This window comes from Mustela putorius, unplaced genomic scaffold (genome assembly GCF_011764305.1).
Source record: "Mustela putorius furo isolate JIRA1106 unplaced genomic scaffold, ASM1176430v1.1 tig00537227_pilon_pilon_pilon, whole genome shotgun sequence".
NCBI lineage: Eukaryota > Metazoa > Chordata > Mammalia > Carnivora > Mustelidae > Mustela > Mustela putorius.
Window position 1 is genome coordinate 20,988,764 of NW_025422368.1, and position 22,358 is coordinate 21,011,121.

Here is a 22,358-nt window from a genome sequence, read left to right on the forward strand (position 1 = left end):
ACTTCTAAACAAAGGATCCCTCACCTCCAACCTTTTCTGCTGTCACATACATGAAAGTTAGTCAACCACTAGAATATAGGAGGATTTTCAAGTCTAGGTCTGTGGTCAAACTTTCAGTTCCTATTCCCAGAGTATAACTTTTTTGAAAAGACAAACGAGCATTTCATAAATGCACTCACAGACAGATGCCCACTAAATATTTCTGCTAAGCAAATTGGAAAATATCTGTTTGTTCTGAGCAACATTATATTTTTGTATGTGTTTACAAAAATATACCCTGGATACTTAATAGTCTATGGAAGTTTTTGTAAAATATGTGACCTACCTATTGTGACCAAAATAGTTCTTTTGCAACAATGACAAAAAAGCAGGAACAAATGTTTTAAAAAAACATTTTTCAATGGAGAAAAAAAGCTTTCACAACTTCAAGAAAAGTGTATCTCATTAAGAAAACAAAAATAAAAGAAATGTTGCTATCATCTGCCAGTTTAGAGACATTACCTTCATAATGAGTTTCCAAATTATAATTACAAATCTAGTTGTCATCTGAATATAAAAGACTATGTAGTATAGTTTAATATGCATATGTCATATATTTTACTTATAAATTAAAAATAAGAGAAGGCATATAAACTTCCATTTTTGTAAAGCAGCAAATGTAGTAATTGATTTTTCAAAGGTGTATATTAATGTATTTTATGAATATACCTTTTTCCTACCCAGTGCAGTGCCAAAATTCTCTGTTCAGCTTTCAGAATCTTGTAAACGGATTCACAGAGGAATTGTGTCATCAGCAAGAGGAGTGCTAGAAAAAATAAAAGTAGACCATTAACAGCACATTTTAGTAAATGCATCGACATAGGACTTTTGGAAGCAGGATTTTCAAAGATTTTTTTCCCAAGATTTTCAAAATAAATTTCTATATGTAAATTTACATAAATGTATAAAAATATAAAAAAATATAATAAAGTTATTGTTTATGGGGAAAGGGGCTTTAATTTGGCACTTTAATGCTACTGAGATGCCTAAATTATAACCATTACCGCTATTTCTGCTTCTGTACCTTCGCTTGCTAACCCATGAGGAGATGGAAAAATACCAGCAAACTTTCTCTAGGCACTCTGTAACCATACAACTCCCGCCCAGAATTGAACCTGGCAGAGTGACTGCTCCCGGACCCCCCACCCAGCTCTGGGTGCAAGAGATAATAACCATCTGGCACCCAGCGGCTTGACAGGGTGACAATCCTGAGGTGACACATACCCTAGCGGCGCCAACTAAGCAGTTTGAAGAATGACAGCCCTTTGACCTAACCAATAATCTGTTCCCAGCCTTTTCCCGCTCGGTAGTGCACCAGTCATATTATAGAGTTGCTTTTTGATTTTCCCGTGGTATGTGGCGATTTGTTACAAGATGCTATGATGTATGCTAAGCCCCTGCCTCCCCAAAAATAGTGTATAAAAGGTGTTGTGATCCTGAGCTCGGGACCTCTTAGCGTCACCGGCAGCGAGAGCTCGGAGGTCCGGGTTTGAACTCATAATAAACGACCCCTGCTGTTTGACTTTGACTCTGGACTCTGGTGGTCGTCTTTGGGGGGTCTCGGAATTTGGGCGTTAGACTACCAGAATTAATCTAAAAACATATACACATATAAATTATATTACATGCATATATGTATATATATATATTAATCCCCTCAGAATTTGTTCATTCTGTCTAATTTTCATGTAAATATCGTGCAGATGCTATAGGACAGGCAAAATTAAAATAAATTTTTAGTTCTTGGAATGATTTATGAGAAATCTTCATGTGTCCTCATAGATCCTTTCCTTGATTCCTTTCAAATACCTGACAGCATCTGTCCACACGGTAACATCTTAGTGGGAGTCATTCAGCTATGTCTACATTCACAATTTTCACTATATATCTCTAGGACTGTGCTACTTAGCTCAACTTCAGAAATACTGTTCTTGCCACTTTCATGAGTGCACAAAAGCTCTGTTCTGTTTCCCCAGGCTGAACAGAAATGGCCTTTGCTACTCCGCTGAAATTCCTAGGTGTCAGACTTCTGAAAGCAGAGAACCCATACATGGTGGTCTAGCCATAGCCTGGGCCCCAGACCAGTTTATTCAGTATTAGTGTTAGTATTTATTAGTATTTATTCATTGTTAGTTCAATCCAGGGAGAGCTGGGTAATGCTTCCGTGTTCATTCTTACTACACCATTGATTATTCAGTTTTGATGACAAGATTTATGGCATTTGAGTAGTTTTATTACCACATGGTATCTGTCTGGAGCATGATGGGCAGGAAGGGATGTCACTTCACTCCAGTATCAGAACTTCTGCTAATAAACACAGAAATCCAAAAGTCGTCACGCTGATGGCTTCGCATTATTGGGGCGCTTGGGTGGCTCAGTCGATTAAGCCTCTGACTCAATTTCAGATCAGGTCATGTTCTCAGTTTTCTGCATGTGGCTCTGCACTCAGTGTGGAGCCTGCTTGAGATTCTCCTTTCTCTCTCACACATACACACATACACACACATACACACTCCCCCTTTGCCCCTCCTCCTGCTCTTTCTCTCAAAAAAAAAAAAAAGCTCCACATTATTTCATTAGTTTGCTAATTATCCCATTGGAGAGTATTCCAAAATGAAAAAAGTTATTAAAAATTTTGAACATCAGAAATTATACTGCTGCAGTAAAGCAAAGGTTGTCTATACATAGTCTGCTAATTAAAAAAAAAAAATCCTTTTCTTTAAAAGCGTTACTAAAAAAGTACCCTAAACTCTACATTTTTTTGTTAAGTGAAATATCACATCTGACCAAATAAAGAGATGACACAGAATTTACCTGAGAATGAACAAAAATTTTGTCATATCCTGTATGTTGGCAACAGAAATATACAGGTGGTAATTTTACCCACAAGAGGGAGCCTGTATTTTTACATTTTTGTCATAGAATTTGAAAAACTTGAATTAAAATATAAAATTCTAAAAATGCTTACTGATACCATATTCTTTATGTCAGGTCAATTTTTAAGAAAGTCAAACTTTGGTTGGCATAATTTTATTCAACCTTAACATACAATACATCAGATAGTTGGAAGTATAATTAGAATTTTTACAAATTTCCTACCTATATATATTTTTTCATATATAAGAAGGAAAATGTAACTGCCAAAAGAAGCCTAAGAGAAAATTCCTTTTAGGTGGTAGTAACATTAGTTGGGATAAATTGCTAGAATTATTATGAGTGCTCTGGACACAGAAGTAAAATGTTATTTCAGTCATCCTTTTATTAGAAAAGAAGCTTGTGTAAACCAATAATTTTCTATGCATTTGTAGAACAGGAAACACCCTATTTAAAAAATTACTGTGATGGCCATTCTCACTCATATTACTTAAAACTTGCTTAAGAAAGGATACAACTGGCATAATAACACTATGATGAACTCTCCTTTCTCAGAGTTGAGAATAAAAATTTAAAAAAAAAAAAAAGTAAGCTTTATTCCTTCATAGTCTATGATCTCCCTAAACAGTATTATAAATTACAACTTTCCAAATATATATGCTCTAGATTTTGTAAAAACATAACACAATCATCAACTTAAAAACTACCTTATAAAACAAACTAGAGCAACTCTTACCAACCCAGAGTGCTCTGCTCTATCACATTCAGAGACAGTAATAATCCAGCTGAAATTTGTTTTGTGATCCCTCATAGAGTGCAAGGAAGACAGAGGACAAACTGTCCCTCTCCCCCAGAGCCCTCAGCTACTCCACCATGTTAAATAATGCGGCAGGGAGTCAAAGAGAAGGGGTTAATCACTGCTATTGTGCTTCCTTCTGGAATTCCAACCTATCCATTAAATCATTGTTTTTTCTCCCACTAGGGACTGTGAATCTAATGGACCTAAAATCAATACCTTATAAATGACATAAAAAATATATTCATTTTATGGACTAATGTACCCTAGTGTCTGAATCCTATTTACACCCTCTACTTTAAAAAGGACCAACAGACCCATTTCTGCCGGTAAAAGGTTCCTCAGTCACTCTGGTGACGTGCAGCAGAATGCAATGTCATAGGAAAGTGCAGCTGGAGGGAAAGATTGGTGGTTGCAGATCTGCTCTTATAGAAACTTTAAACCTGGTGGGCGTGCTTGTGTTAAGAAACACAACCAGGGAGGAGCCCATGCAGGTTGCTCCCTAGAGCTCACTGTGCTTTGAGGTGTGTGGGCAGGCCTCCTCTGTTCCGTTATCATGTTTCTAAACTTACATAAAATTTTGAGTGCATCAAATATTACATAATATTGAAAAAAAAAAACAAAAAAGTAACTTCCATTTAATAGTGAATTCTATAATGATTGAAAAAAACTCGATAAAAAATCCTGAAAGGCAGAAATGCTCATAATAGACTGAAGAGATATTAGCCAAGTAAACATACTATGAGATTACACATTAAACCACTGTCATAGACCAGCTCGTAGGCATTTCCTCTATCAGAATCAGCAGAAAAAACACCATAAAAAGATACACGACTATCTGCTGTTTTTTTTAATGTATTAAGAACACACACACACACACACACACACACACGAAGGTTTTATATTTATAGAATAGTCTTTAATGCAAAGGACCCACATACTTGCTTCAAATGCCCTTCTTATCAATTACAAAGTATCATGTTTAGCTAAACAACAAAAAAAACTCTCAATTTACAATGTTAGTAACTTTATAAAGGGATAGCTTCTTCTACTTATAGTATTTTTAAAACATCAAATACAGAACAACCCTGAAAAACACAAAATTATCTGCAGTGCAAAAATAAAAGATGGCCAAAAAAAGGAACAAGAAAGCTAAAAACTAAAGGAAGATCTATTTTCCTGAAAACAACAACAAAAAACATCATTTGACTTACTCTTTGTGTCAATGGGTACAAATCAAAATAAAAAGTAATGAACAGGAAAAGCAAATTGAAAACAGATACTTTTTGAGATAATTCTAGCAACAGGTCAGCCTGAGAGTCCCTGTTCAGTTTTACTAGCTTAAAATCCATATAGTTACAAAATTACAGATTGAAATTTAAAAAAAAAAACAAAAAAACTGTTGTTCTTTATTCCAATTCCCAACCAGAGCCATTTATCCCCTATTAGATAAAGTATAATAGACTCTACCGAAAGGGTCATTGGCCTTCCATTTAATGATATTGCCAGCCCCAATCTGCATTTTCCCGGCAATGTCCCTCAACACAGAATAAATGGCTGATCTCTTCACAATAACAGCTGATTTCTATTTATTAAGCTAAAAAGGTCACCATTTTCTACGGCAGGGCCGCCCTGCACTATTGATAATTTTATGCATAAACAAATGGCAAATTTGTGCCACATAAATATGCATTAGCAATTACTTTTTCCTCGGGCAACGCTCACCGCATGCAAATGTGTACCTCGAAGGGCCTGGTAGCTTTTGTTTTAGCTCTTGAACAGTGAAACAAAAGAGCACAATAAACAATTTTAAAATTGCCAATCAATAAGCAATGCAAATGCAAAGGTAAATGGCAAGAAACTTGCTTAGAAACAACAAAACAAAAAGTGAGGTGGAGCGGGCTTGGTGGAAGGATTTTCTTTTTTATATTATTTCATTTCTTTCCCTTCCATAATGAAAAGGCTAAAGTACTCTTGACACAGAACAGCTAGAGAAGCTGGTGCTAAAGCAGATGCCAGATGGGGAAAGTGGAAAATATACACATGTTGAGTAAACACACACACACACACACACACACATACACCCCAAAAGGGGGTATGGGAAAAACTGTGTTCCACTGTGATTTCAAGTGCATCACCTATTCAAATTTCTGATTTTTCAATTTCAGAGATTCAGAGAATTTTAAAACTGGGAGGAGCTACAGAGAAACATTGCCAAATCTTAATTCCACTGTACTGGGTTATGCTGTTTCCTAATACCATCTTCCTCAGACAATGGAAATATATCTGATCAATAAGTAGGATTTTTTAGGAATGTGAGAAAAAGTAATAAATGAGGAATACATAAACGAGAGAGAGAGAGAGACAGGGAGAGAGAGAGAGAGAGAGCAAAATATCTACATGTCCTGTAGATTATTCCAATCTCAGAATAATTCAAGACTAGTATCAGGGCATCAGGATAGAGAGATAAGGGGCAAATAAGGTGAGCGGTAAGAAAACCTAAGAAGAAAAAGAAGTATTACCTAAGTTGAATATGAAAACAAATGATAACTCAAAAAAAGTTGGTATTTTTTAATAAAAAAATGGACTTCAATAAGGTTTTTTGTTTTGTTTTGTTTTGTTTTTTTTTAGTGCTATCTATCAGGCACTGTTCTAAGTGCTTTACACACTTAGATCCACTAGGCTTGACCGTCCCAGAAACTTCTGTAGGTTAGTACATTTCATAGCATGCAGTTTCAAACAGAAAAGTTAGAAAACCTGACTGGTTACTCAAGGCAGTGCTAGATCTGGGCTTTGGACCCCGTCTGAGGCCGGCACCTGCAACTTCACTACTGTTTAAGACTGCCATCTGTTCCTTAAAACCCATCCATTATGACCTGATTGGAAAACCACTTTCCCAATGTACAGAGGGCCCTGCTTTGTATAAATAAGAAAAATTGTATTTTAAAGATCTAAATTCAAAACTTATGTAAGTTTCCTTAACCTAGTTGTTAAAATACCTTAGCTTCTATAAAATGCACAATTTGTATATTAGTATGAAGGCACATTAATACATGTACACTGAGAACATGCCATTGTCTTAATCATTTGGGGACAGAAGCACACTTTCTGATTCCCATCTTGATCTTTCTATAATTAAAGGTTTTAGTATTATATAGCAGATTAACTCATATTAATAAGAAAGTAGTAAAGGTAAATAAATATTCTTGGCCTGAATGCAAATAGGAAACATGAACATCTAAAGTTAGCATGTAGCTTTGTTCTGCTCTGAGTCAAGCTGTTCTTCAAGGGGATCTCTTAGAATCCTCACATGGATACTAAAAGTAAAAATTCTTTAGAGAAGACCATGAAACTTCTCCTGGCAATACTGCCCCCCTGATTATATCAGAGTTGGAAGATCAGGTCGTTGCTAGCACATTGAGTGCCTTTGTGTAAATAAGAGACAGATGCCTCCTTAGGTGGGCCATTCAGAAAATACATTACCTATACAACCATACAGCAGGCCCCGAAAGAAACTTTATAGTTTTTTTGTTAGAAAAGCGTTATTTCTAGTATTAAAACCCAGCTTGTTTAGAAATTTTTTGAGAACCAAGTACCCACTTATTAACATAACATCAGTACAGACAGATCCCAATATGATAGTAATATCTTATATGTTAATTCTAATAACTGCATAAATAGTTTACTCCCACTTTGCTTTGCTTAGTTTTAATTTTCAGTATTCACGGCTGAACATATAAAAACTTGAGTATGGTTTTCTTATATCCAATACACGCAAAAAATGTGTGCCAAAGACTCTTACTATATAATAGGTCAAAGTTTTAATCATCATCATTTTCCTTTACCCCTCTGTGCAAGGGAAAGATTTCAACTGGTGTGTTATATGGACATCACAGTATCCAAAGGCTCAGTGTGGCAGAGGTTGGGTCTAATAATCAAACTATGCGTCCCAATCCCACTTTCAGAGCAACAAAAAAAATTAGGTTTAGATAGAGGATATATTTGAGAGGTTCAGAAAACCAAATGAGCAGCAGGCAGTTCTAGCTAGAACTCTGTGTGGATGGCAGCAGGAAAGTCATTGCCTCATCTGTCCTGGGAGAGGGTCTACCAGTCTCTTTGTTTTAGATCCTTTCTTTGTCTGTCTCCTGCCCTGCTGATCTGGACGTGGGCGAACCTCAGTGGGACAAGGTTCTTGGATTCCCCTGGCAGTTGGCTTCCAGGTAAGTTCAGCTACTGGAGAGAGACTGAAACCTGATGTTGGGGGCAGGGTGGGACACCATGGTGCACATGTACATGGGCGCATGCGTGCATGAGTGTATGTGTGTAGGTGAGCACCTTGGGCTCACTCTCTCCTTCATTTACTTTTTAAAAAACACGTTATTATAGACACTTACATATTCAAAATAGAGACATGAGGAAAACAAACTGCCATCACCCATCTTCAAGTTTCAACATCTATCGAATTTCTGCTGTTCGAAGTTCTTCCCCTCTTCCTCTGTTTTACCAGGCGTCTTGGGCAGAAGTGCCATCTCCACCTGGCCCCACGCCCTCCCAGACAGGTCCCCATGCTTTCAGCTTCCCTCCAGCAACCTGGGGAACCCTGCCTCCTGTTTTTGTCTCCAGCATAAGGGTGGCAGTAACTTCTTGCTGAACTCCAGGTTGCCTTTACAATTTATCATGGTAAGTGTGTCACAATTTTTCAACATCACATCCCCCTTTTTAAAATAATCATAGTGGTTTCTGTCTTCTTGCTTGGACTCTGACCAGAGAGAGTGCTGACTTTATTTTGCTTTTTATCACCTACTGGCAAAACCATTATTTATCCTTTATTCATAGTGCCCTTGAAGCAGGTCAAGGCCACCTAAAGTATAGGACCTTGTCAATAGCATGCTGGTCCAATATTCACCATGCCTGAAGTGTATGGTCCTATATGTAATATTCATAATGTATTCATGTACCAGACAGGCTACTCGTATTCCATATCGTCTGTCGATTAATATTGATATCCTGTTCTTTCATTGACTTGTCATGAACCAATGAAAACAACAGAGACTTACTATTGGTCCTGGAAATTCTACCCAATGCCTACCATCATGGGAATCTGGCTAGGCTATTGTAAGGATGTAGCTCAATCTGTCATGAAAATACATTTTTCCAATGGAAGATGGCAGAGACTAGTTAACCAAGTTTATGTCTTAGACAAGATATGTTTAGCATACAGGCATTTGTTTATTCATAACAAAACATGACCTTTTGATGTTGGGAACGAAGACAAATGTGCGTGTGCATGCACACACACACACACACACCCACCATAAAAATGACTGATGTTAGATGGCTCTTACAAAATTACACTTTGAAAAATTATGGGACTATGAATCAAACATATAGATTAAATTTCTCTGAAACAGACATGTGCTTAATAATTAATGGGAAAGGATACAAATAATATTTATGATTTTAACTTAACCCAAACACTTGAATAATTATGTAGTAATCATATAACTTGATGAAGATATACTTATCAAATGTGAATTCTAATCTGTAAGGAAATTTTAAAATATATAAAGAGATCTTAAAATTGAAATGATGGACTTTAATCAAGCTGTACTTTAACCTACTTTAATATAAAGTCTTGTTTGAAAACTATCCAGACCAAAGAGAGTGTACAATACTTTGTAATTTTTATTGGAAGCAATCTGGATGCAAGCAAAGAACAAGAGGTGGCAGTGGGAAAAAGAGAAAACACAGTTAATAAGTGCAGAGTGCCCAAGTCAAAACTGGGTAAAACCAATGACCAAGGATAAGATGATGATTTCAAATATCAGTTCAGACCTGGTTTCTGTCCCTAGAGGTAGGGGACTCTGTAAGTACTCCACACCCAGGAAAAAGTCAACCAGAAATACAATGGCTATGACAAGTATGTTAAGTCACTTAGGAGATGATACATTCAGGCCAAATGATCAAATTTAGGAGTAGGAGAGGGGGTTGACCCTTAATTACAAAAAGGGATTTGAAGGGTTACCATTTATAGGATATACTCTATCTCATAGTCCACACAGAAGAACAAGGTGTTGTTTTTGAGTTTTAGTTTCTCAGCAGGGCAATGGAGAAGTAGATTTCAGTGCCTTGTGAAAAATAACTTTTTAAAAAAGAATGATCTAACAGTGGAATTAGTTGGAGCAAAGCCAAATAAATGATTTAGGACTGAAGCCGGAGCTTTGGATTCAGACAGAATGGGTCACTTTCTGGCTTTGCTACTTACTACCCAAGTGATCTTGGACACAGCTGCATAGTTTGTGTAGCCTTCAGTTTTCTTATCTTTAAAATCTTCCAAATATATTCTATACCGAGGAAAGGTAGAAGATCAAGCAGAGACTGCAGGGCCATCTGTCAGAGGTCCAAGAACAGGATTTCTGAACTAAATAGTACATTGGGTCATGTAGCTTTTAAGATCCATTTTAATCTGAGACTAAATTACTCTATTTCTTAAGGATCAGGCATATATTTTTATTCAATTCCAGGCAAGGAAGGCCAGCACTAAATATTTAATAGGGGAAAAAGACTGTGGCAATTCTACATTATTTAAAAGGTTTAGAACCAGGTAAAGGATATTTATTTTTTACCAAAAAAGATAAAGCTATTACATAAAATATAAAGCTATTACAAAAAAACTCACAACAGATTTTTAGTTAATAAAAGGCATAAAACATCATAAATCAGATACAAGGTAACAAATCAGCAATATCTCTTTTTTAACAAATTTACATCATTCACTTAATTTTCTCCTTTTTAAAGTCTCTAGTTACTTAATTTATAGATACTCCTTGGTTACTGAGGAAACATAAACAAAGTACTTATGCTTTTTGAACACTGAGTGCTGCTTCCTGGCTGCTGTCAGCCAAGTCTTTCCACTACTCCTTCAACCGCGCCTTCTGTCCCAGCCCCTCACAGCACATGGCAACCAAGAACACAGAAAAGTGAGCTAAGCAGGACTAAAGGGCATCTTCAAAAAAAGTGATTCTCAAATCCTTTTTTGCAATGCCCTGCAGTTCCTCTGGCTATTTCAAGGAATGTTCGAAAATTTTCGAGAAATTCTTAAAAAAAAAATTTGTATCTTTCTTATCCTAATAATTAGAGAGATCTTTACCCTTTACAGGGCATTTTCATTTACAGTATCTGATTTGATTCTCACAGCAGTTCTCCAAGGTAGGTATGACAGGGGATGCTCTCTCTTACAGATGAAAAACAAACTCAGACAAATTATGACTTGACCTCAAATCACAAAAGGACAAAGCAGCAGAAAAAGGCAAGAACCTAAGTCCAGTCTTCTTTCCTGTCCACCATGCTCTGGAACAGATCACACACAATACTTTAGGAACTGGCAGAGAGGTCATGTGGAAATCCCTCAAACTATGGAAGTCTAAATTTATTTCTGAAGCTGTATATGTTCATCAGGCTTATGTGATACTCTCTATTTACCTTCTCTTTCATTGATTGAACATTCTCACTTTTAAAAATGGGACTAGCACAGTGGTTCTCCACGGAGGGTGATTCTGCCTTCTACCCCTAGGGAATATTCTGCATTGCACTGCCATTTTTAATTGTGACACTAGCAGGGGGGTGGGGGTGGGGGGTAGGGTGGCTACTACTGGCATCTAAAGGGTAGATAGAGGCCAGGGATGCTTCTAAACATCCTACAGTGCACACGCTATCTCCCTACAATGAAGAATTATCCAACCCAAAATGTAAATAGTGTTGAGGTTGAGAAACCCTGGATTAGCAGTATTTTTATTTAAGCCATCTGTTTTTGTCTCTTATTTTTGTTACATAATCATAATAATGCTTTCAGAACGTAACATTTGCTGAGCACTAATGACTGGTTTGGCACAAGGCTATAAGCTCTTGGGTAGTCACTAATTCCACAAAATGCCCTGTGTCTTAATCTTTGCTGTTTGACAATACATTGAACAGTGGTTCAAGTGACAGAGGTCACCATTACTGAGATAAATGGATCATAAAATAATCTGCCATGGTATTTATAACACTTTGCTTATAAGAATGTTGAAAATAAAGTGATGCAAATGGGGAAAGTCAGAAGCATACATTTTGACAAGATGAAATGAAAATGGAAATTTATTTGAGTTAAGGGAATAATCTTCGACTTTCCTGTTATGTATAGCATCCACCAAAAACTCACCAACAATGCATTTCCAATCTTAAAAATGAATCTGGTTATCTTTGTATGTGGCAAATTATTTTAATAAGCATTATAATAATTATTTTAATAAGCATTATAATAATTAGTAACGTCCTCATTAGAGAAAAAGCTGTCAATTTTTGTCCTTACCCTGTTCACATTCTTCACTAAAGCCAGAGCTCCCAATTCTATTTCTCTGGACTGAGTTCTGTCCCCCCCCCCTTTTTTTTTTTTTGGTAAGCTCTATGCCCAACATGGGGCTTGAACTCATGACCCGGAGATCAAGAGTTGCATGGTCTACTGACTGAGCCAGCCATGTGCCCCAAGTTCCATTCTTAATTAGAGCCAAATAAAAGACCTGATTCTGTGGTAGCAAATTCCTTCCAACACAAAAATGCCACATGCTATTTCCTATGCGGTATCTTGCTTCCTTATTCTTTACCTTTTGGTGTTCTCAAATATGTTATCACTCTGAATAATGAATTAGGAATTTAGAGACTTAAACATTTTTTAGTTCACATACCCCTTTAAGGAATCTGATAAAAGTTGCAAATTCACTCCATAGAAATACAAATTTCCATGTTTGAGAGACCATTCCCTGTAGGTCTCTGTCTCTTGTGTTCTTTTATGAATGAAGGCACCAAGTGCCTTTCTTTGGGGCTACCTTTTCAAGGATATTTGTACAGAGAAAGTCAAAGGCAGTGTCTCCCTCCAGAACTAGCGTAGGTATGTTTACTGTCCAGTTTAATAAGGATAATGTCTCATCTAGTGGCAAAGTTTAGGCATGCTTGCCACCTGATATAAAAGAGTCAGGTTCCTTAAGCTCAGGTTATCCCCCCACCCCCACCCTGCCAAGTGTAGGTATCCCCAGGCTGTCTTTGAATCACCATATGGGAATTAAGTCTTAAAGAACTGGTACAAATGCTAATTTTCTGGCTACCAGAATTGCTATGAGTGATAAACTGTACTTTGTCACTAATCCAAGATCTTCTGTCTTCTATCAGCATCCATGAAACTGTGGCAGGTAAACTGATGTACTAGCTTGCAAATAGGGTAAAAATCTCAAGCCCTTCACAGTTCTTAATGCACACAAATAATAAGCATTTTTAACAGATGGCGATTCTGTCCCCATATCCAAAATCAGAAGGCTAAAAGTATCATTTTATTTCTTAGTCAATAAACAGAATGGAATGATCATAGATTCTAATATGTGAAAGAACCTTAAAAATCATACATGTGTATTTTCCTTTTAGCAATAATAGTGGGAATAGCATTAACTGAGCGCTTTCTACATGCCAGGCACTTTGTTACAGGCTTAAAAAATAACACTTCAGTTTATTCTGATAATAACACTGATGAGGCAGCCATTATTATCCTCATTCTACAGAAGGAAACAAAGTTCTAGGTAAATTAAGGAATTTGATCAAATGTACATAATCAATCAGTGTTGGAACCAAGATCTAGGATATGAACTTGGCTTGTGTTCTTAGTCACCTTCCTTTTCTGAGTCCCACTCTGAGCTACATGGTGGTGGCAAAAAGACATGACCCTTGCCCTTAGAGGCACAGGCCTTAAAGAGAAAGAAATTAATAACCAGACAGCTGTAACAGAATGCCTTAAGGGCTTTGAGGGAGTATGCGCAAAGAAGGCACCCAGCTCCCCTAGAAGTAAGCAACAGTTTCCCAAACAAAAGAATGACTGAGATAAATCCTGAAGGAAGGTTAAGAGTAGGCCAGGTGAAAAGTAGGAGTAATCTGTTTCTTGTTTTCTCTGTGTGAAAACGGAAGCCCAGATGCAAGGCCAAAGTCATACAGATGCTTTGAAAAACAGGATTGCAGTCTGATGACTTATGAAAGTTCACTATCTTTTGCTGTCCTCAAAGATTATTTCTCACTTTTTATCAGGAAGTAAGCAATGCTCAGGATTATCTACTTTTTATGCTGTTGTTATTCCTCTTTTATTATTTTTTAAAATATGAAGTCACTAAGCATTGGGCAGTCAAGGAAATAATATATGAACATAGTGTAATAAGAGTATCTCCTTGCTAAAATGGGCATAAAACATCGCAAAGTGTTCAAAGGGTTAATAAATCACTTGGAAATTTAAATGTCATTTTCTATTAGATTTTATTGAAGGACTTATCATGATTATAGACAAAGTTCCAACAAGGTCAACATCAATGTTCCAAAGACATGAGCAGGTAAGCTAAAGAGAGATCAAATAAATTGTTTAAATGTTACAGCATAGGTAGTTCTCACGAATGTCTCTGCAACCAGTCTAACTTCCATTAACATTGTTAGAAACTCTCTGATACGAAGAAAATTACTAAAACTTCAGATATTACTCTAAGGGGCTATTGCTGTAGAATAGAAATGAAGAGATGTAGATAATCTGCTAATGTTCATCTTATTCACATAAAGTGTGTGTATAGGAACTGAAAACAGAAGCAAGAAATGCAAGAAAATCATGCTCAATCAAAGATCTGAGTTCAGTTGTAACATCTTCTAAGTTACAGGTATAGTACATTCGTATAGATTTTGATAGAGATTCAGGATGGTTTGGTAGACATTCTGAATCAGGAAGTAAGGTAAAAAGGACTATATTTATCCAAAGAACAAAATATTACCATAATATTCCTGGCTGGCCAGATGCTGACTAGTTAGGACCGTAACACCACCACCAGCAGCATCACCACCATCACCAGCATGTGTAGGCTCACTATAGGAAGAGTTCTGCTATGATCAACAGTTCCTGGGGGAAAATGGAGACGGATATGCAGTGATTATGCCCTGTAGCGCCAGTGGTCTAGTGGAGACAGGAGGAGCAAGAACACACAGCTAGATAAAAGGACACCAGTTCATCCGGCAAACATGTAGAGAGTGCCATTTCTAAGCAAGACACCATGACAGGCTAACAGCCAAAGAAATCCAAGTAGCAGGGCCACGTGAAGCTTGGAACTAAGGAGAAGAGGTGTTAAGAGCTTCTTGCATTTCCAATATAGTCATTTCCAGTCCTTACTCGAGCCAGAGGGGATCAATGGGGACAGCTTACCGAGATCGATGACAGTCCAGGATCAGAATCACTGACATCAGTATTATCAGTATTATTCATCTCATCAAACTGAGGGATTGTTTTAGGAGTGACTGAAAAAACTGAATCTTGTTTGACAGCATTTGACTAAAAAGGAAACTCATGCTTGTAGTTTACTTACTTACAAACCACCTGAAGGTACACAAATTAAATTTTGACTGGGATTAAAAAAAAAAAAAAAAGTACTCAGCATCATACTTAGGATACTCTATTAATTCAAATAAATCCCTAGTCATGTGACAAATGCCTTTCAATATTTAAAAAAAGATCTGAAAATATGGTTTATTCTTCACAGTTTTAAACTCATAGGAGGACCTTTAGAAACATGGCATCTATCTGACTTTGAAAAATGTGTTCTCATTAGGGGAAGATACAAGTTTTGTAAGGCCTGAAACCTATATGCTTAAGAGTGCCCTCCTCACATCAGCCACAATTTCATAGAGAGAATTTTATGGATAGAGTGCAATTATACACAGAGAGAACTTTTTAGGGAGACGTAGAGATACAAGACAAAGATATTTTAATCTTTCCAGTGGTATAGTTGATAGAATTTAGTTGTCATCCTTGTTGTTAGAGACAATTGAGGAAAAAAAACCCTTTCATCTTTCCAATGTATTTTTGGTAAAGTAATGTAAAATTTTCAGACAATATCAAATTTTGGGGAAACCTTTTCAAGTTTCTTATGAGGAAGAGGATTTGGAAGAATTCTTCCAGAGGCTAGCATCTGGCTCTCTCCATTCAAACACAGTTTTTCTTCCACTGGCTACATGATTTCAGTGTCTAGTGACACAGGAGAAACTTGCTGTTACTCTGTCCAGCAGGGCCTTTCCCAGGAGCCACACTCATCCTGCACGGCTACTAATCACATAACTGTAGATGGAAATTGAGTGTGGATGGTACATATGAATCCTACTCAACTTAAACTCAGTGTATCTCCAGATTAATTTCCCTTTGTATGATCCCTCAAATGCCCACGTCACTCTAACACCATAGGTAACGGGAAAAAGGGATAGAGGGAAAGCAACAATAAATACCAATAAGGATACTAGTCACTTTTGCAGATTTAATGAAAACCTATACCCATGTGATTACCATATTAGGTCACAACGAGAAGCACAGAATGAACTTACACTACACTTGCTTCAAGGTAGAGCTGCCTCTGGTCTGCATCAAAACATTTTCATTTTTGTGACCTCAAACTTTAGGTGGCTACACTGGCCATGGTTCAAAGAAGTTAACATGAACTAAACCTCAGGTGGCTACACTGGCCATCGGTTAAAGCAGTTAACATGAACCACTAGGTTCTGTGAATCTGTTCTAACACCTCTTGAAAACCTACACGGCCATGGCTGTACTACAAAATGAATCTTCAGCATCCGGTGCAAATGCCCCTGGACACACCATCGGAGAAGGAAGACAGGTAGGAGTATCTCGAGGACTGCGAAGTGGCATAAATACTAAAACAATGATGAACCAAAGAAAAGGGGAAAGGAGAAGAAACTTCATAGATCATGTACTTTAGAGAAATACATTAATATTCCAGAAGGCAGGCATTTATACACCAAAATTGGCACAAGCAGGACTGCACTCATTTTCTACTTTCATTCTAATTTTTTTAAGCCAAGGAGAGTTGCACCACCACCCTGCTGACACAGCGTATCGATCCCGGTTCCTGAAAAATGAATTATACTTTTCTACTTCACTATTAGAACCGGGTTGTGTCTGTAAGTTCTTTAACATTTCTCTTCCCCAAATGGCATAAATTATCACATCTAGCTTATCTCTTGTGATTGTCTTCTAAGTGTCTAGAGAAATAAATCACCATGACAGAACAATAAATAGGAACGGAATCGAAACCGCTACAATAAATGGTAAAGTGCCATTTTTAACATTATTCTGACAACCTCCAACCCTCCAAAAAATAAGATATAGAAGTCGCTCCTGTAAAAGCATCAGAAATAGATGCATTTGAAACCACAGATTCAAAATGCTAAACAGAATTCTGATGTAGGGACCCCACAGAATTTGATCAAATGTATCCATCTGTTCATCTTCATGTAAATAATGCTCACACAACCAGTGCTGGGACCTCTTCTAGGACAGTCCCCGAGACTTTCATTACATCTGTCACTTCCCCTGTTTACAGCTGCCTCATCAGTAACTCATGGGGTTTTCTTCCTAAACATTCAAAGAGCATCCTGAGGAAACAGCATCAGGAAAAAGTTATTTCCATATTTCTCCTCTCTCTACCTGATTTCTGCCTCAGTAACTAATACTAATATCCAATGTAATATACTCTTCATGGACACATAGAGACAGTTCAAGAAAGCCCTTTGGTTTTTCATTTCCGCTTCTTGAGCCCTGAGGGGACTATTTCATAAGCAAATGTGACCACCTCCAAGCAAGTACACTCAAAGAAAGGGTTCCTCTCACACTTTCTACCTCTCACTTGTGGCACAAGAAATGGAGTTATAAAATGCACGGTATCCAACCATTTTAACAGTCTGCACCATTGACGTCTCTAAACAAATCTCCAAGAGGGAAACAGCAGTACTCTTTAACCCTCATCGGTGGATGGATTAGCCTGTTTCAGTGGCTGTAGGTTACTGAAGGCAACCACGTCTCCCTGAAAGTAAAGTGAACTTCCTGCACACAGACCTAGCAGAGGGATGAAGCAGGTGACAGTCAAATCAGGGAAAGCTAATATACAGAAGCCGAAGGATCATCGTTGTTGGTCTCACAACTGACCTATCATTTCATTTTCTGTGTTCTTTCCTCCTCAAGAAATCGATATCACGTCTTACATCTCCGAAAAGTGTAACAGGGAATTCCACTGACACAGCAGAATATGGGAAAGAGCCAAGCATTCCCAAGTTTTCAGGATTTTACATTTTAGTAATGATAAATCTCCTCCGAAGGCTTAGCACAGATATATTTAATCATAGCTATGTCTATATGCATGAACTTATAAGTAGAAGAAATTATGTATACATACACATAACACACATATGACACACTCACATTTCTATTTATTTTCTTTTATTAGCAAAAGTTTTTTTTTTTTTCCCTTACTAATCATTCTTTTTATTGCTGGAGGACCCCAGATCTTACTACCCTCCACATTTCCTCCAATTCTCCCTGGTTTGAGCACATTTATCTACTCAGAATTTCTGTTGCAACATAGAGAATTAAATGGAAGAATGATTCATCTGTTAGCTATTTCAGACACCTCCAAACACTTTAACCCTGAAATGCAAAACTAAATGTATGGTGTATCTAGCTTGAAGAAATCTGAAGGAAAATGTGTGAACACTAAACTCTTTGCATCATTTGGGCTCACTAAAGGGTATTCTGCTCTGTGAAACTAATACTGGTTTTTTATATGACATTTTTCAGTTGGTGCATCTAATACACTGCCTTCAGCCTACATGAATCAGGACCCATGTATGATACCAGGCAAACTGATTTTGTTAATGAACACTAAACATAAACCTTCTTTTACCTGTTGTATTATTTTGGGATATGTCTCATCTTTGAAATCTGAGCCACTTACAGGAAGAATAAAGGAAGAGGAAATCTGAGAACTAACGTAACCTAAAATGGTGTTGAAAAAACTTCCTATCTTTCACCAACACCACGCAAACATTTATCTGAGACTTTATCACAGGACATTTAGCTTCTGAATTAGCAAAAATATCTCTTTGGAGGCTGATTTTATTTAAGATATGACCATCAAAATCCACCTGCCTCATATTTCTTCATGATTCTTTTCAGTAGCAAAACTGCAAAATAATTTAATGGGAAAAGGAACTGCTACACCGTGATTGTGAGATCTCCTCACTGATAAATCAGGGAAGTCACAAACGTTTAAGACTATTTTGCACTGAAGTTCCCCACTCCAAAACTCTGTGTGCTGGGTCAGGACAGGAGAATTCTGAAGAGACCCAGACATGGTTTACAATAATCCGGGCCCAGACTGGTGCTTCTCATGTTAGCTTCTCCTGTCACCTTTTACAGGATTGTCAGGTATAAGCATAACCTGGATCTTTAAATATAATAGCAAACTCCTGGATAAGTAAGGAAAATATCTTTTGAAGCTTTGAGAACCAACAGTTGTGGCATTCTCATAATGATTTTTGATGATCCAACTTTCTGACAGTAGCAACCATGTAAAATGACAAGGCAGTAAAAGCAACATGAAATCACTCTCCTATGCAACCAACATGTTCTCTCGATTGCTTTTCCTAACTAAAGCATTATCACTTCACAGCTCTAGAAGGCAAATCTGTACTCATCAGATATTGTAATCTTAAGAAAGAGTGGTTTAAAAATGCTAAACCTTTTTATTTCTTAGATAGTATAATTTCTGCCACCTGGACATCCATCCACTCCACATGGACCTACACAGACAGACACACAGACACATATACACCAACACAGCCCTTCTGTTAATCCCCAGTTTACCTGTCACTCCAACTGCCAGGCAATTAATAATATATTTGTTTTTGTATTTAACAGTCATAGACATAAAGGTAGTTATGCAAATTGTTTTACAGTTTTAACTTAGATGAGACTAAAATATAGTTTATATTCTCTGCTTAAGTTTCTTCCTTGTAATTAAAATTGTGGATTCAAACTATAATTTGGTCAAAATCTCAAACAGTGACTGATGCTTATTACCAAGGAAGCTTATCTAACATGATGTATATTTCAGAGGACAGCACTTGGGGTTTTTAAATCACCAGGTCTTTCTGTTCAAAATAATCTGCATCGAGCTTTATCTTCTGCCACTTTCCTATTCTCCCAAGGCTTTTTTTCTTTCCAATGAAACAAGCTGTTCTTTCCTTTCTCCACACATCATGAGCTAAAAAGTAACCCAGCACAGGTATCTGGAAATGGGATTTCATTAATTACTATAAGTGACCACAGGCTAAATCAATTAAACAACAGAGGTAAAATCTCCATGCTCTCCCTTAAATATTGCTAAAGCTACAGAACTGCTTAAAATAATGAACAGATTCTTCATAGCGGGCGAATGACTCAACAAGCCAAGAAGGTGGGATTCCTTTCAAGACTGTCTGTTGTATTCGCACTGCATTTCCAGTGCTGCAGGTCAGAGCAAGAACTGCAGGAAGGAGAGCACGGTGGAAACGCATCATCACTGGGTCTGGAACTGTGCGTGACCGCTCGGAGCATTTTCCTAGGAAAAGAATTGCACAAAGGCAAACTCACAACCCACTGCTCTTGCCTATGTCCACTCCCTATTTCCTTCAAAGTCTTACTTCCACTCAGCTTTCGGATGACAGACTCACTAACAATGTGCAGCCAGGAACCACACACCCTCCATTAAACCTTACCCCTGTTTTCAAAACAGCTTTTCCAATAGCGGCAATTTTAAGTTAAAAGGAATTGGGTTTTAAAAGACCTTGCAGGAGGGGCGCCTGGGTGGCTCAGTGGGTTAAGCCTCTGCCTTCGGCTCTGGTCATGATCTCAGGGTCCTGGGATTGAGCCCGGCATCGGCATCGGGCTCTCTGCTCCTCAGGAAGCCTGCTTCCCTCTCTCTCTCTGTCTCTGCCTGCCTCTCTGCCTACTTGCGATCTCTGTCTATCAAATAAATAAATAAAATCTTTAAAAAAAAAAAAAAAGATCTTGCAGGGTATTATCAAAGTTCGATTCCAATTTCAAGTCTATTAAATGTATGTGTATTCTTAATATTTAAAAGAATAATGTCAAGATCATTTGCTCCATAAAAATGAGTAATGAAGTAAAAAAATTATCTACATAAAATGGTATTTTCACATAATCTGTAGTGGTACCAGTAGCAACAGCATTAACAGTGGAACAGTTACTATATATTACCCATTATTTCTAGTACTTAATGTGTACTTTTTCATTCAAATCTCAGAAAAATACTATGAGGGGAATGCTTTGATTCACCTAGGTTTTATTGCTCCACACAAAAAGGTACAATGTTAACCTTCGTGTTGCTGGTGGGTCTTTATCTTCTTGTGCTATCTCTAATATTCTCCCACCACTGATACTGGAGTAAATCACATCTCAACTATTGGCCTGGGTAGCTTTGACTCTCAATTTCTCTATAACGTAAAAAAAAGAATTTAGCAATTTATAAAGTGCTTCATATTTGAGGTTAAACCCCTAACTCCAAATATCAGAATAAGTAGAAAAAAATAGACCAAAGTCTGAAAGAATTAAGATTTATACAAAGTGTCTCTTATTCTTGGTATCCAGCCAGGTGAGAACCTCATATTTTAGGTACTTCCCCTTTGTAACTGTGACTGCTTATATCTGGGTATGTTAAAGAGCCTCAGAGATTATAACCTATCAGGGGTTCACAATTTGCAACTTACTGCCTATTGTTTTAAAGATTTAAAATTTTCTGCACAGTATCTTCAAATCTCTAGGGAAAAGAGGCTATATAAATTCAAAATAAACAAACACTAGACAGTTTATGTGGTAGCACTTTCGACTTTCTTGATATGCCTTCCCAATTGATTCATGGACACGATATCATGTAATAACTTAATTTCAGAAAAGAAAACTAATTTATCCCTAGCGAATGCCACTGTTTCCTAATACATGTTAACTAAGTGTTTCCAAAGTTCTGCCTCAAACAAGGGTTTATTTTTAGTGGCAAAATTTTATCTCTTCTGATTTGATGCTTATCTTTGCTACCCTTGATTTTATGACCTTTTATCCTGCTTGCTATATAGTATTTAATTTGCTATGCCTAAAGAGGGCATAATAACCCTTCATTTGCCCCAGACAATCTCAAAGGTAAGTAAAATTCTAGAGGCATTTTCCTGAAGGAACACACAGAAATACAAACTTTTCCTTATGAACTTCAGTGAGAAAGAAACAATGCTGGAATTTATGGTATACCCGAGAACCAACTAAAACACTGCTGTCATCAACAATTTAAAATCCATTTTAAAATAACTTTTGCAAAAGCCACAACGTTATATTTTAAAGGTTGACAGAAATTCTGAGACTGAAATCCTGCCAGTGGTAACTTCTGGGTTCAGAAAAATAGAAAAACATGCCAGAAAGGGAAAAACCTAAGGAAGGATGGAGGGGAGACCCTACATCAAGAATTAAAGTATACTGGAATTCAGATATATCTGCATTAACTATACACGTTAGCTAGTTACAGGAAGCCTTAAAAATGGTGTTAAATGCACCATCTGGAATCTTGTAAAATGAACTTTTACCTGATGGTTAGTGGCAATTTATTACTAAACACAAGAGAGATGTGTGAGCTATTTTGGACTCAAATAGGACATTATCCTTGCAACAAGACCAATGTTCACTAAGCAACATATCCACTGAGCAGTAAAACAG

The 22,358-nt window shown here is 37.1% G+C and overlaps 1 protein-coding gene across 8 annotated transcripts in view; it reads right to left on the bottom strand.

Moving 5' to 3' along the window:
* Positions 1 to 22,358, bottom strand: part of SOX5 (SRY-box transcription factor 5) — a 994,837-nt gene that overhangs the window by 723,928 nt on the left and 248,551 nt on the right. For all 8 annotated transcript variants that reach the window (XM_013047547.2, XM_013047548.2, XM_045072864.1 and 5 more), the window contains one exon: positions 709 to 805. In XM_013047547.2, coding sequence (XP_012903001.1) covers positions 709 to 791 — 83 coding nt within the window. In that variant the 5' untranslated portion in view covers positions 792 to 805. Of the gene's footprint in view, positions 1 to 708; positions 806 to 22,358 lie in introns of those variants that run through there.